General features: G+C 41.5%; 2 protein-coding genes across 2 annotated transcripts; both read left to right on the forward strand.

Moving 5' to 3' along the window:
• Window positions 1–1,139: 1,139 nt before the first annotated feature.
• On the forward strand, window positions 1,140–5,734 carry LOC113567851 (E3 ubiquitin/ISG15 ligase TRIM25-like). Its single transcript, XM_035536012.1, has 6 exons — window positions 1,140–1,721; window positions 2,553–2,648; window positions 2,769–3,002; window positions 3,442–3,601; window positions 3,869–3,919; window positions 4,714–5,734. The coding sequence occupies exon 1, from the start codon at window positions 1,140–1,142 to the stop codon at window positions 1,707–1,709; it is 570 nt and encodes a 189-aa protein (XP_035391905.1). The 3' UTR covers window positions 1,710–1,721; window positions 2,553–2,648; window positions 2,769–3,002; window positions 3,442–3,601; window positions 3,869–3,919; window positions 4,714–5,734.
• A 4,287-nt stretch (window positions 5,735–10,021) lies between these two features.
• LOC113569283 (E3 ubiquitin-protein ligase TRIM16-like) lies at window positions 10,022–14,316 on the forward strand. The gene is made up of 6 exons (XM_035536323.1): window positions 10,022–10,703; window positions 11,254–11,349; window positions 11,470–11,703; window positions 12,061–12,220; window positions 12,451–12,501; window positions 13,296–14,316. Exons 1-6 carry the CDS (start codon window positions 10,122–10,124, stop codon window positions 13,784–13,786), a joined length of 1,614 nt encoding a protein of 537 aa, XP_035392216.1. The 5' UTR covers window positions 10,022–10,121; the 3' UTR covers window positions 13,787–14,316.
• The last annotated feature ends 323 nt before the right edge of the window (window positions 14,317–14,639 follow it).

The following is a 14,639-nucleotide window of genomic DNA, read 5'->3' on the forward strand; positions in this document are numbered from 1 at the left end:
GTGACAGCATAGACGTTCAGTGCCACACACTGCTGACACGGGCGTGAAAGCAAGATTCAGCACTAAAGATGAACCCTTTCGTTCTTGTGAGCAAGTGATGAATAAAGGAACATGACTGCAACCAGAATCCCGTTTCTCCATCCTAAAATACTACGTTTTCATCTAACCAACCTCATGACGTAGTTGCTGACACGTCAGCCATATGGAAGCGAGCCTGAGTGAAATCATAAGTTAGTACTAAACCAAAATCTATTATAACGTGTAAACAGGGGCATCACTAGAGATTTATGAATAGGGGGGGCTTATCTTTAACTAGAAAGGTGTAGACGTAAGCCCCCTAGAAGAATTTTAAAAATGACCCAAAAAGTTCAGCATCTGTAGAAATTTCCTCACAGAAATGTTCTAATAGTGGCACATTTCTTTTGAAAAGACATGTCAATCAAAGTTTGCATTAGGTCCAGATCTTACATGACTTAATTGGAATCCCTAAATACTACAAAGTTTAATGCATAAGCTTTAATTGGCTTTTTCAGTATATGTTTCATTTGTCAATTATCAGGTTTCCTCTGCTAGAATAATGAATTTTCAATTTGGTAAATTCGTGTTTGTAACAAACATTCAAATAACGTATTTTCTTTAGTTCTGCGTTGAAATGGCATTCGCCTTCAGGAACATTCACTCACACAGATACAGAGTGGTGAGTCATTTAGTAAAGCAGTACAAAGTAATAGACCAGCCAAACCAGCCAAGAAAATCTATTGATGATTTAAATTAATAATGCATGTGTACTTGGGGGGGGTTGGATAACATGTGGGGGGACTATAGCCCGCCTAAAACAGCTCTAACGACATCAATGCATGGAATTAATTTATATCTAAAATTTTCCGATGTAATTCTGTACAAAAGTCATCAAAGTTATGGTTTCATGTTCACTTTAAATGTCATTTCAAAAGTATACACTAAAACCATACTGACTTCCTGCTGTCTTTTAACTACTTCCTCAGACAGAGCACTTAGAGTTCTGTAAAAATGAAAGTATGTATTTTTTCTTTTACACACACACATACACACACACAGACACACTCTCTTTTTCGCGCTCCCTTTCTCACTGGCTACACAGCTTTTGTTAGTGCATTAAAATGGCAGAAGCTATCATCACAATTCTTGATTTGTTTAACTGCCCAGTCTGTCTGGATTTGCTAAAGGAGCCGGTCGCTATTCCCTGTGGACACAGTTTCTGTCGGAGTTGTATTAATGACTGCTGGGATCAGGAAGATCAGACGGGATCCTACAGCTGCCCTCAGTGCAGACACACCTTCACTCCAAGACCGGATCTCAACAAGAACGCCATGCTGGCTGAACTGGCTGACACACTGAAGAAGACAAAACTCCAAGATGCTCCTCCTGTTGACTCTTATGTTGGACCTGGAGATGTGGAGTGTGACGTCTGCAGTGGGAGAAAACGCAAAGCCGTGAAGTCCTGCCTGGTGTGTCTGCTGTCTTTTTGTGAAGCTCATGTTCAGATTCATGAATCTTCTGCCTACAAGAAACACAAACTGGTCAAGGCCTCCGTGAATCTCCAGGAGAAGATCTGTCCTCATCATGACAAACTTCTAGAGGCCTTCTGTCGCACTGATCGGAAGCTCATATGTCTTCTGTGCATGGATTCTCACATTAGTCATGAGGTGTCTTCAGCTGGAGCACAATGAAACGTGAAACAGGTAAGTACTGAGGATCTTTAATTGAAGAACCATTGATGCATTGTGGAACATCCGGCAACTTTTGAAAATAGTTGATTGATTGTTTTCATTTTCCATAAACCCTTTGATGAAGAACTAAATAGGATAATATGGTGCTTCACTTCTGAATTCACCATGGATAGCCTAAGCAGGCCATAGGATGGGTCAAATGCACAATCAGTGAATACACCTACTTTCTACATAAATCAGTGGATTATCAGATCACTAGGGGTGTAATGATTCACCATATTTGAGGGGTGATCTGTTACAATATGGTGATGTCATGACATTCAACACACTCAATACAGCAAATCTAAGGAACAGATAAGAATGCCTTTATAAATGTAAAAGATTCCATTTTAAAAATTTTTAAAAAAGCAGTTATTAAACAAAAATTCGTTAAACAAATATAATATACGTAGGATGAGATGTCAAAAATCCTGTTCCAAACGCTTAGACCCCAGACCACCTCCCTCCATCTCTTTTGCTGAATTAAACCCACAACACCTCCAAAAGGCTCAACAGTGACATCTAGCGTCCCAGACCCACCCCCTCCAAACTCACTTTTAACCCAAGCAAATAACAAAACCTCTTTAAACGTAAATTCATATTGTCCTCCCTGATGGCTAAGGTCATATACAGCCTCACTAATGCTGTTATTGTGTGATTAGGGGCAGTGGTAGCTTAGTGGTTAAGGTATTAGATTTGTAATTGGAAAGTTGCTGGTTCAAGCAAAACATTCATTAAACATTTCCTTTGTGCATATATGATAATTGTGGAATGTAAGACTGAAATCCAGTTTTCTTTGTCTAGGCCCAGTTGGCAGACATCCAAAGGCAGAACACAGAGAGAATCCAGCAGGGAGACAAGAAGCTGCAGGAGTTAAGAGAGACTAAGGAGTTTCTCCAGGTGAGTACGGTACTGTCCAAAGAAGACAGGGTGGCTTTTCCCAGACAGAATAATTCAGATCTCTTCTCTAGTCAGTCAGTGAGAAGCTCCATGTTTGGCTACTTCTCTGTCTCCTCACAGCACTCTGCACAGGCAGCAATGGAGGACATTGAGAAGTTGTTTACTCAGCTGATTAAGTCAATTGAGCAAAGACGCTCACAGCTGAAAGAGCTGATCAGAGCTCAGGAAAAAACTGAACTGAATCACATTGAAGAACTCGTGAGCAATGTGGAGCAGGAGATCGCTGATCTGAGGAGGAGAGACACTGAGCTGGAGCAGCTTTCACACGTAGATGATCATATTCACTTCCTCCAGGTAACATTACTGGCTATAAAAGGGTCTATTACAAGGTGTCTCCAACAGACCTCATCCCATCTCTCCCTAATGACAAAATATTCTGGTTTGCTGGACATGGATCAAGTTTTGCACTAAATTGAAGTGCCAATGGTGAATTGATATCGGAAATTGATTTAATCTAGGATTAGCCTTAATCTGAGTCTTGGAATCTGACCCCCGCAAGCCCTGAAAAACTCAGTCTCACTCCAAGTATCTCTGATGATCTACAGGAAGCTCTTCCTGCTGGAACTGATCTGCCCTCATTAGTCTCCATTAATGTTCTTGAACTGATCTCCCCTAGTAAGTCTCCATTAATGTTCTTGAACTGATCTCCCCTCGTTAGTCTCCATTAATGTTCTGGAACTGATCTCCCCTCATTAGCCTCTATTAATCTTCTGGTTGTCTCATCTCTCTGCAGATCTTCCCCTCTGTCTTGGTTGTTCCTCTGGTTACTGACATATCCAGTATCAAAGAAAAGCCCCAGTTTTCTTTAGAATTTGTGAAGAAAATTGGCTCTGAGATGATCAAACTAACCCATGATGACCTGAGTAATCTTGAAGTGGTCAAAAGATCTGGAGGTATGACATGGCCTAAACGCATATTTATTTGTTTTAAAGAGCCTCGTAGCTACATTAAAGTAAATGAATAGTGTGGGATTATTATATTTTTGGTAACACCTAAAAAAAAAGTGGGGTGTGTGTGTGTATGAGGAGAGAGAGAGAGAGAGAGAGAGAGAGAGAGAGAGAGAGAGAGAGAGAGAGAGAGAGAGAGAGAGAGAGAGAGAGAGAGTGTGTTTGTTTAAAGAAATAAACTGATTTTAAGGTGTGGATTTTCATATTCAATAGTTTGCCGTATCTTGCCAGTGGAACCAAAGACCAGAGAGGAGTTCTTGAAATGTGAGTATGAGGAATTCATTACCACACCTGCACTCATACACTCCCAGTACCAATCCTTACGCAGATACAAACATAACGAAGCAGCGGTTAACTGGTTTACTGCTGGGGATGTGCTGCAGTTTACAGAAAGTCTATATGTATAATTAAGGCTGCAATAAGCACTTAAACCATACAAACGTATTTCTAAAATATCCAGGTGTATGAGACTTGGGCTCAGGAACATCCGTATTCAGTCTCCATCATTAGTCTGCCAACACAAAGGGATCCAGTTCCTTCCACCTTTCCATACTAGTTACTGGACCAAAGAATTATGGGTGACAGAACTTTTGGAAACATATTTTGATTCAAAATACATAAGTAACAAGTTTTTAGTTTAGTTTAGGTTTTTTGTTGTTTTGTTGCATGAGACCATACCATCCTCTCACAGCAGTGGGGTTGGCTTGGATGGACACACTCCTGGTGGCCTCATGAAAACATCCCATTTCTGACACCATTTTAATGGAGGCTTAGTGCAACAACTACACTCCAGATTCAAAGCCAGTGTTGTTATTGATTTAAGAAAGAGAATGTCAGTGTAGTCACATCTGAAACTCTTCCTTCTCCTGTTTCTCTGGAACCGTATTTCACACTCCAACTCTTCCTCGGTTCATCAGTCACCCTCTCCAAAACTCTTACTGAAGTTCACAGTTTCCCACCTGCTTTTCCTCTAACAAACATCACTGAAGGCAAAATCTCCAAAAAAGGAAGAAATAGAACAAGAAATCATTAACACAGATGTCTTTTCTCCCCGTCAGATTCCTGCCAGCTCACACTTAACCCAAACACGGCAAACAGAAGACTTACGATATCTAAGAGGAACACAAAAGTATCAATTAAACCTCAATCATTGGATGATTTTGTAATGTCATTGAATGCTGAATATGAGGTCACATGCAGTGAGGGTCTGTCCAAATGTTGTTATTGGGAGGTTGAGAGAAAAGGGAATGTTTCAGTAGTGCTCTCTTATAAAAACAGCAAGAACATTAGTGGAGATGAGGGTTGCTCATGGCGTTTAACTGCCTCTGGTTCCAAATTCTACTTCAATGATACCTACCTCAATCAATCTCATACATCATCCAACATAGGAGTATATCTGGATCACAAAGCAGGAATTCTGGCCTTCTACAGTGTCACTGACAAAATGGAGCTCCTCCACAGAGTCCACACAACGTTCACTCAGCCCCTCTATCCCTGGTTCAGACTAAAGAATGTGGACAGTTTTGTTCGAGTTTGTGATCTCTGTTGATCGGAGCTGGTGTGAGGTCGCACGTGTCTTCTTCCAGTGAGGCTCTGAGTAGGTCAGCAGAGTGAGAGGAGCAATCTCAGTAAAACCTTCCTTCTTTTCCACACTACCCCACTGACCTCACTGGAATACATGCAGTTGAGTGCAACGTTTTGGTTTTTCCTGAGCAGCTACAGTAACGTGCTGTGAAAGGTTCTCGTCTGAGCTCAGATTCCACCAAGGAGGGAAGCGATGTTCTGTTGACTAGACATAGATGTTTTTAGGATCTTCTGTTGGTAAAAAGTGTGTAGAAATTGTTACATTGGCAGAAGGTGGCAATTGTCCCAAATGGCACTCTGTAGTTGCCCCTGCAAGACTAGATATCACATGGCAGCCTCTAGATAACCTATCACTGTTATCTAAACATGAAACTTGTACACGCTTCAATTTTTGCAGTAAGAGACTTGTTCCAATATTCTTTAGACTATTTCCTCATAATCACAATTTCTGTAAACATCATCCATGTGCCAGCAAATAAAATGTATTTGACTTGATTTTGTATTTTGATTCGTCTTGACATTATCTTAGTCTAAAGGATAGATTTGCTTCGTCAGTACTGTATCTGAGCTCATTTATTTTTATGCGTGTGTATGTATAAAAGCACACATACAACTGTTGATGAGGTTATGTGACTAAATAATAAGACATTTTAATAAAGTATGACGGGACGAAATAATATGCTTTGAACTTTTTAAAAATTCTTTGTAATATGCAACATGTATATCATATCTAACATTCTGCATTTTTACAACATTCTTAGGGTTGATCATTATTCATATACTAAGAACAATCAAGTGCCTGAGACAAACATGCTGTATTTTAATCATCACTTCTCCACCTTTACATGTGTTTCTCAGAACCTGGTCAAGGTCAATTTAATTTCCTGAATAAACTGAATTGTGTGTATAAATAAGTATCATTCAAGACCAAGAGCTCTACATCTCCTGCTAATAAATAGAACACCTCCGTAAACTCAAATGAGACCCCATAAGAAGACACACTGTTCTCCACCCTCACTCTCCTCAAGCTTTGTTCTCCAGAAGAGCCTCGAAGTCAGGTGAGCACACCAGTTTGTGTTTAATGTGGCCAAGCACAGTCATATCTCCTCTTCTGGCCTCCATCCCAACTGACACCAGCTCCTACAGACAGAGAGAAAACCAACCACATACAAGCTGTAGAGAACACACACAACCACATACAAGCTGTAGAGAACATATACAACCAGATATAAGGTTTCTATGTCTTCAGCATACTTAGAACTGAAATGCTCTACTGAACCAGGCTATATATGCTAACAAATACAGTACAAATATCCTCAAGAAAAGCATTTCTGATTTGCAATACACACTTGAGCCATGAGGGGCAGCCAATAGGGGTAAAATGACCTTTTCCACTCCAGACATTAAGGATATTGTTTTTAATTGTTTAAAAAATATATAAATACTGAAGTATATATTTAGACAGTGATGCCTAAAACTAGCGCTGCCCTCCTCCTTTCAGTCTCTGAAGGGAAGGAAGGATGGAGAATGAGGGATGGAGTGTAGCAGAAGTGGTTCAGTAAGGAAGAGAGGAAGTTCTGGAGAAGAATCATCGGTCAGTAGAGCAGGAGTGGTGCTGAATGAGAGACTAGAGGGGTGTAGACGTAAGCCCCCTGGGAGAATTTTAAAAATGACCCAAAAAGGTCAGTATTATGAAACTTGCATAAAATTAAAACTTGTAACAAAGGCACAGGTTTTGTTTAGATTTCGGGGCAGGTAGGAATTGTAGGGTGAGGTTGTAGTTCTTTGGTGCCTTGCAAATCAGGTTGGAGGTGTTAGGCTGGTAATCTTGGTCAGGTTGGTCCAAGGTCGAAAACGCCAGGCGGAGCCCGAAAGGTGTCCAGTGGTCAGGCAGTAGACAAGGTCTATAAAACAGGCAGGATTCAGCAAAGCAGTTAGACAAACACATACATGGCAGGCTTGGTATGCAACATGCGAATGGTAATACTTAGCAAAGTGTGAGCGAGGGAGGGGAGCTTAAATAGGAGGGCAGTAATGGAGAGAACAGTCAACAGGTATGTGGAATTAGTACTCTGGAGAACCAGATCTGAGCCGTCAGTGGGCAGAGCTGGACGTGGCAGTGATAAGTGTGGTTCCTGGAATCTGTGACAAAAACATACTATTGGGAGAAATTTCCTCATAGAGGCACAATTCTTTCAAAAGACATGTCATTCAAAGTTTGTATTAGGTACAGATCTTGTATGAATAAACTGGAGAGCCATGAACAAGCCATCCATTCATGTCTGCCCTAAATCCTGCAAAAGTTAATGCAAAAACTTTAATTGGCTTTTTCAGTATGATGACTTTACGTTCACCAGTTGTCAGGTTTCCTCTGCTAGTGTAATGACATTTAATTGTGGTTAATGTTTGTAACTGACTTTCAAAGAGAACAGCGCCCTCTCATCATCACGGAGAGTGACGTGAGGAGAGTGTTTAAAAGGGTGAATACCAGGAAGGCGATGGGACCAGACGGTATCTGCGGGAGGGTCCTCAAAGCCTGCGCAGATCAGCTAGCCCCGGTATTCACCGACATCTTCAATCTCTCCCTGACGCTAGGTATCATCCCAGCCAGCTTCAAGCGATCCACCATCGTCCCCGTCCCGAAGAAACCTCGACCCTCTGACCTCAATGACTACCGCCCTGTTGCCCTCACATCAGTCGTGATGAAGTGCTTTGAAAAGCTAGTCAGAGACTTCATCACATCTTCACTGCCAGCCTCCATGGACCCACTGCAGTTTGCATACCGCCACAACCGCTCCACTGATGATGCAATTGCACGTCTGCTCCACACCACACTGACCCACCTGGACAAAGGGAGGGGAAATGATGATAAAATGCTGTTTGTCGACTACAGTTCAGCATTTAACACTATCATCCCCCCCAGGCTCACTACTAAGTTGGAGGATCTAGGACTGCATACATCCCTGTGCGACTGGATCTCCAACTTCCTAACAGACAGACCACAATCGGTACAGGTGAGCAACTGTGCCTCATCCACCCTCACCCTCAGCACTGGAGCTCCTCAGGGTTGTGTCCTAAGCCCCCTGCTCTACTCACTGTACACCTACGACTGCACAGCCACTTCCAGCTCCACCATCATTGTCAAGTTTGCTGACGACACCGTTGTCATGGGCCTGATCTCAGACAACGATGAGAGGGCCTACCTGGAGGAGATTAAACACCTGGAAAATTGGTACCAGGAAAATAATCTCCTCCTAAACGTCAGTAAGACAAAGGATCTGATCGTGGATTGCAGCAAGAAGCAGGAGCGGCACTACCAACCTGTGAGGATCAGTGGAACCACGGTGGAGAGAGTAGATAGTTTCAGGTACCTTGGTGTCCACATCTCGCAGGACCTGTCCTGGTCCCGCCATACCAACTCCCTGGCAAAGAAGGCTTGTCAACGTCTTTACCACCTCAGACGCCTAAGAGACTTCAGACTGTCCTCCAAGGTACTGCGGAACTTCTACACCTGCACTATCGAGAGCATCCTCACGGGGAACATCACAGTCTGGTTTGGGAATAGCACCAAGCAGGACAGACAAGCACTCCAAAGGGTAGTGCGTTCAGCAGAGCGCATCACTCACACGGAACTTCCTGACCTGCAGACCATCTACTACAAGCGGTGCCAGACCAAGGCCAGGAGGATTGTGAAGGACCCCACCCATCCCAACAATAGGCTCTTCTCTCTGTTGAGGTCAGGGAGGCGCTTTCGCTCCCCGAAGACCAAGACAGAGAGACTGAAGAGGAGCTTCTTTCCACAGGCCATTTGGGCCCTGAATCAGGGAAACTGATAAACTGTGGGGACCACCACCACCATGTAGCATAACTGTATATATATATATATTCTATTACCACCATGTAACATAAAAACTGTAAATATGCCATTTTACAAAATGGATCTGTACATTCTGTACATTGTGTACATATATATATATATATATACACAACCATATACATTGCACATTGTGTATATAAACATAATATACATATATTGTACATACATTGTTAATATATTTTTGTACATATATAGAATATATATATTTCTCTATGCACCCCTGTTTTCTTTTTCCTTAGTTTGGACAGAGCACTCTCAACCATTTCACTGCGAGTTATACTGTGAATGACTATGTATGTGACAAATAAACCAAACTTGAACTTGAACAAATAAGGTGTTCTATTTATTTTGTTTTTCTGCACTCACCTTCAGGAACATCCACTCACACAGACACCTTCTCCCTCACACATACAGTGTTGAGGATATTAGTAAAGCTGTGAAAAGCAATAGACTGTCATAGATCAACCAAATATTCAAACCTCGTTTCAGTTTCTTGCTTCTGTTCATGTAAAACAGCACAGTTGAATAACAGAGAATAAATAAGAAAAACCTTTGAAAAAAACTTTTGAAACTATTGAAAAACTGATAATGCATGTTTACTTTGGGCAGCTGGAGAACATTTGGTGGGACTATAGCCCCCCTAAAACAGCTCTAACAACGTCAATGCATGAAATCAGTTTATATCTAAAGTTTCTTTAAATACACTCCCAACACTTTTAGTTCTGTTCTACAGTCCTCCATGTTATTGTTTCATGTTCACTTTAAATGTTATTCCAACAGTGCACACTAAAACCATACTGACTTCCTGGTGTCTGTTATAGAAGCCACTCCCTCAGAGAGAGCACGTACACTTCTGGAAAAACGAAAGTCTCTGTGTTTTTCCTTTCACTCACTCCCTCACTCCCTCATTCACACACACATACACACACACACACACACACACACACTCTTTCTCTCTCTCTCCCACTTTCTCACTGGCTACACAGCTTTTGTTAGTGCATTCAAATGGCAGAAGCTATCTTCATAACTCAGGATTTGTTAAGCTGCCCAGTCTGTCTGGATCTGCTGAAGGATCCGGTGACTGTTCCCTGTGGACACAGTTTCTGTCGGAGCTGTATTAATGACTGCTGGGATCAGGAAGATCAGAAGGGATCCTACAGCTGCCCTCAGTGCAGACACACCTTCACTGGAAGACCGGATCTCAACAAGAACGCCATGCTGGCTGAACTGGCTGACACACTGAAGAAGACAAAACTCCAAGATGCTCCTCCTGTTGACTCTTATGTTGGACCTGGAGATGTGGAGTGTGACGTCTGCAGTGGGAGAAAACGCAAAGCCGTGAAGTCCTGCCTGGTGTGTCTGCTGTCTTTTTGTGAAGCTCATGTTCAGATTCATGAATCTCCTGCCTACAAGAAACACAAATTGGTCGAGGCCTCCGTGAATCTCCAGGAGAAGATCTGTCCTCATCATGACAAACTTCTAGAGGCATTCTGTCGCACTGATCAGAAGCTCATATGTCTTCTGTGCATGGATTCTCACATTAGTCATGAGGTGTCTTCAGCTGAAGCACAACGAAATGTGAAACAGGTAAGTTTCTTTAACTGAGGAAGCATGATTTATCATGAAACATCAGTCATCTTTGAAAATTGTTTATTGGATTCTTTCATATTCCATAAAACGTTTGAGTTTATCCCAAGATAAAACTAACTGATAAAGAACTAAACAGGATAACCTAACAGCCCGAGTGCTCCAGGGCAAGGAGCAGGATGCACAGACCTTTCTCAGTGCAGAGAGACATTTATTAGACACGAGACAAACGATAATCGAAATGGCACTCACATAAACAAGCAGCGTGAATACGAGTAGTGTCTGTCTGTCACTCACACTCACACACACGAGTACAATTACAACTATAATTAATAACAGACAAAGTGCTAATTAACAAAGTGATTTGTTACAATATGGTGATGTCATGATATTCAACACACTCAATACAGCAAATCATATATATTTACTTTGGAAACCAGAAATTATTATTAGATTTTTAACTACAGTACCCTACAGTTACTTCCTGGAATTTTGTGTGTATATGTATTTTTGTGGAATATAAGATTGAAATCCAGTTTTCTTTGTCTAGGCCCAGTTGGCAGACATCCAAAGGCAGAACACAGAGAGAATCCAGCAGGGAGACAAGAAGCTGCAGGAGTTAAGAGAGACTAAGGAGTTTCTCCAGGTGAGTACGGTACTGTCCAAAGAAGACAGGGTGGCTTTTCCCAGACAGAATAATTCAGATCTCTTCTCTAGTCAGTCAGTGAGAAGCTCCATGTTTGGCTACTTCTCTGTCTCCTCACAGCACTCTGCACAGGCAGCAATGGAGGACATTGAGAAGTTGTTTACTCAGCTGATTAAGTCAATTGAGCAAAGACGCTCACAGCTGAAAGAGCTGATCAGAGCTCAGGAAAAAACTGAACTGAATCACATTGAAGAACTCGTGAGCAATGTGGAGCAGGAGATCGCTGATCTGAGGAGGAGAGACACTGAGCTGGAGCAGCTTTCACACGTAGATGATCATATTCACTTCCTCCAGGTAACATCACTGGCTATAAAAGGGTCTATTACAAGGTGTCTCCAACAGACCTCATCCCATCTCTCCCTAATGACAAAATATTCTGGTTTGCTGGACATGGATCAAGTTTTGCATTAAATTGAAGTGCCAATGGTGAATTGATATTGGAAATTGATTTAATCTAGGATTAGCCTCAGTCTCACTCCAAGTATCTCTGATAATCTACAGGAAGCTCTTACTGCTGGAACTGATCTCCCCTCGTTAGTCTCCATTAATGTTCTAGAACTGATCTCCCCTCGTTAGTCTCCATTAATGTTCTGGAACTGATCTCCCCTCATTAGCCTCTATTAATCTTCTGGTTGTCTCATCTCTCTGCAGATCTTCCCCTCTGTCTTGGTTGTTCCTCTGGTTACTGACATATCCAGTATCAAAGAAAAGCCCCAGTTTTCTTTAGAATTTGTGAAGAAAATTGGCTCTGAGATGCTCAAACTAACCCATGATGACCTGAGTAATCTTGAAGTGGTCAAAAGATCTGGAGGTATGACATGGCCTAAACGCATATTTATTTGTTTTAAAGAGCCTCGTAGCTACATTAAAGTAAATGAATAGTGTGGGATTATTATATTTTTGGTAACACCTAAAAAAAAAAGTGGGGTGTGTGTGTGTATGAGGAGAGAGAGAGAGAGAGAGAGAGAGAGAGAGAGAGAGAGAGTGTGTTTGTTTAAAGAAATAAACTGATTTTAAGGTGTGGATTTTCATATTCAATAGTTTGCCGTATCTTGCCAGTGGAACCAAAGACCAGAGAGGAGTTCTTGAAATGTGAGTATGAGGAATTCATTACCACACCTGCACTCATACACTCCCAGTACCAATCCTTACGCAGATACAAACATAACGAAGCAGCGGTTAACTGGTTTACTGCTGGGGATGTGCTGCAGTTTACAGAAAGTCTATATGTATAATTAAGGCTGCAATAAGCACTTAAACCATACAAACGTATTTCTAAAATATCCAGGTGTATGAGACTTGGGCTCAGGAACATCCGTATTCAGTCTCCATCATTAGTCTGCCAACACAAAGGGATCCAGTTCCTTCCACCTTTCCATACTAGTTACTGGACCAAAGAATTATGGGTGACAGAACTTTTGGAAACATATTTTGATTCAAAATACATAAGTAACAAGTTTTTAGTTTAGTTTAGGTTTTTTGTTGTTTTGTTGCATGAGACCATACCATCCTCTCACAGCAGTGGGGTTGGCTTGGATGGACACACTCCTGGTGGCCTCATGAAAACATCCCATTTCTGACACCATTTTAATGGAGGCTTAGTGCAACAACTACACTCCAGATTCAAAGCCAGTGTTGTTATTGATTTAAGAAAGAGAATGTCAGTGTAGTCACATCTGAAACTCTTCCTTCTCCTGTTTCTCTGGAACCGTATTTCACACTCCAACTCTTCCTCGGTTCATCAGTCACCCTCTCCAAAACTCTTACTGAAGTTCACAGTTTCCCACCTGCTTTTCCTCTAACAAACATCACTGAAGGCAAAATCTCCAAAAAAGGAAGAAATAGAACAAGAAATCATTAACACAGATGTCTTTTCTCCCCGTCAGATTCCTGCCAGCTCACACTTAACCCAAACACGGCAAACAGAAGACTTACGATATCTAAGAGGAACACAAAAGTATCAATTAAACCTCAATCATTGGATGATTTTGTAATGTCATTGAATGCTGAATATGAGGTCACATGCAGTGAGGGTCTGTCCAAATGTTGTTATTGGGAGGTTGAGAGAAAAGGGAATGTTTCAGTAGTGCTCTCTTATAAAAACAGCAAGAACATTAGTGGAGATGAGGGTTGCTCATGGCGTTTAACTGCCTCTGGTTCCAAATTCTACTTCAATGATACCTACCTCAATCAATCTCATACATCATCCAACATAGGAGTATATCTGGATCACAAAGCAGGAATTCTGGCCTTCTACAGTGTCACTGACAAAATGGAGCTCCTCCACAGAGTCCACACAACGTTCACTCAGCCCCTCTATCCCCGGTTCAGACTAAAGAATGTGGACAGTTTTGTTCGAGTTTGTGATCTCTGTTGATCGGAGCTGGTGTGAGGTCGCACGTGTCTTCTTCCAGTGAGGCTCTGAGTAGGTCAGCAGAGTGAGAGGAGCAATCTCAGTAAAACCTTCCTTCTTTTCCACACTACCCCACTGACCTCACTGGAATACATGCAGTTGAGTGCAACGTTTTGGTTTTTCCTGAGCAGCTACAGTAACGTGCTGTGAAAGGTTCTCGTCTGAGCTCAGATTCCACCAAGGAGGGAAGCGATGTTCTGTTGACTAGACATAGATGTTTTTAGGATCTTCTGTTGGTAAAAAGTGTGTAGAAATTGTTACATTGGCAGAAGGTGGCAATTGTCCCAAATGGCACTCTGTAGTTGCCCCTGCAAGACTAGATATCACATGGCAGCCTCTAGATAACCTATCACTGTTATCTAAACATGAAACTTGTACACGCTTCAATTTTTGCAGTAAGAGACTTGTTCCAATATTCTTTAGACTATTTCCTCATAATCACAATTTCTGTAAACATCATCCATGTGCCAGCAAATAAAATGTATTTGACTTGATTTTGTATTTTGATTCGTCTTGACATTATCTTAGTCTAAAGGATAGATTTGCTTCGTCAGTACTGTATCTGAGCTCATTTATTTTTATGCGTGTGTATGTATAAAAGCACACATACAACTGTTGATGAGGTTATGTGACTAAATAATAAGACATTTTAATAAAGTATGACGGGACGAAATAATATGCTTTGAACTTTTTAAAAATTCTTTGTAATATGCAACATGTATATCATATCTAACATTCTGCATTTTTACAACATTCTTAGGGTTGATCATTATTCATATACTAAGAACAATCAAGTGCCTGAGACAAACATGCTGTA

This window comes from Electrophorus electricus, chromosome 18 (assembly GCF_013358815.1).
Source record: "Electrophorus electricus isolate fEleEle1 chromosome 18, fEleEle1.pri, whole genome shotgun sequence".
In the NCBI taxonomy this organism is placed as follows: domain Eukaryota; kingdom Metazoa; phylum Chordata; class Actinopteri; order Gymnotiformes; family Gymnotidae; genus Electrophorus; species Electrophorus electricus.

Excerpts from the sequence above, each read along its gene's own strand:
- LOC113567851 (XM_035536012.1), top strand. The coding sequence starts at position 1,140 with ATGGCAGAAGCTATCATCACAATTCTTGATTTGTTTAACTGCCCAGTC.
- LOC113569283 (XM_035536323.1), top strand. The coding sequence starts at position 10,122 with ATGGCAGAAGCTATCTTCATAACTCAGGATTTGTTAAGCTGCCCAGTC. Across the intron at positions 11,350-11,469 it reads AGACTAAGGAGTTTCTCCAG|CACTCTGCACAGGCAGCAAT; the intron begins GTGAGTACGGTA and ends GTCTCCTCACAG. Across the intron at positions 11,704-12,060 it reads ATCATATTCACTTCCTCCAG|ATCTTCCCCTCTGTCTTGGT; the intron begins GTAACATCACTG and ends ATCTCTCTGCAG.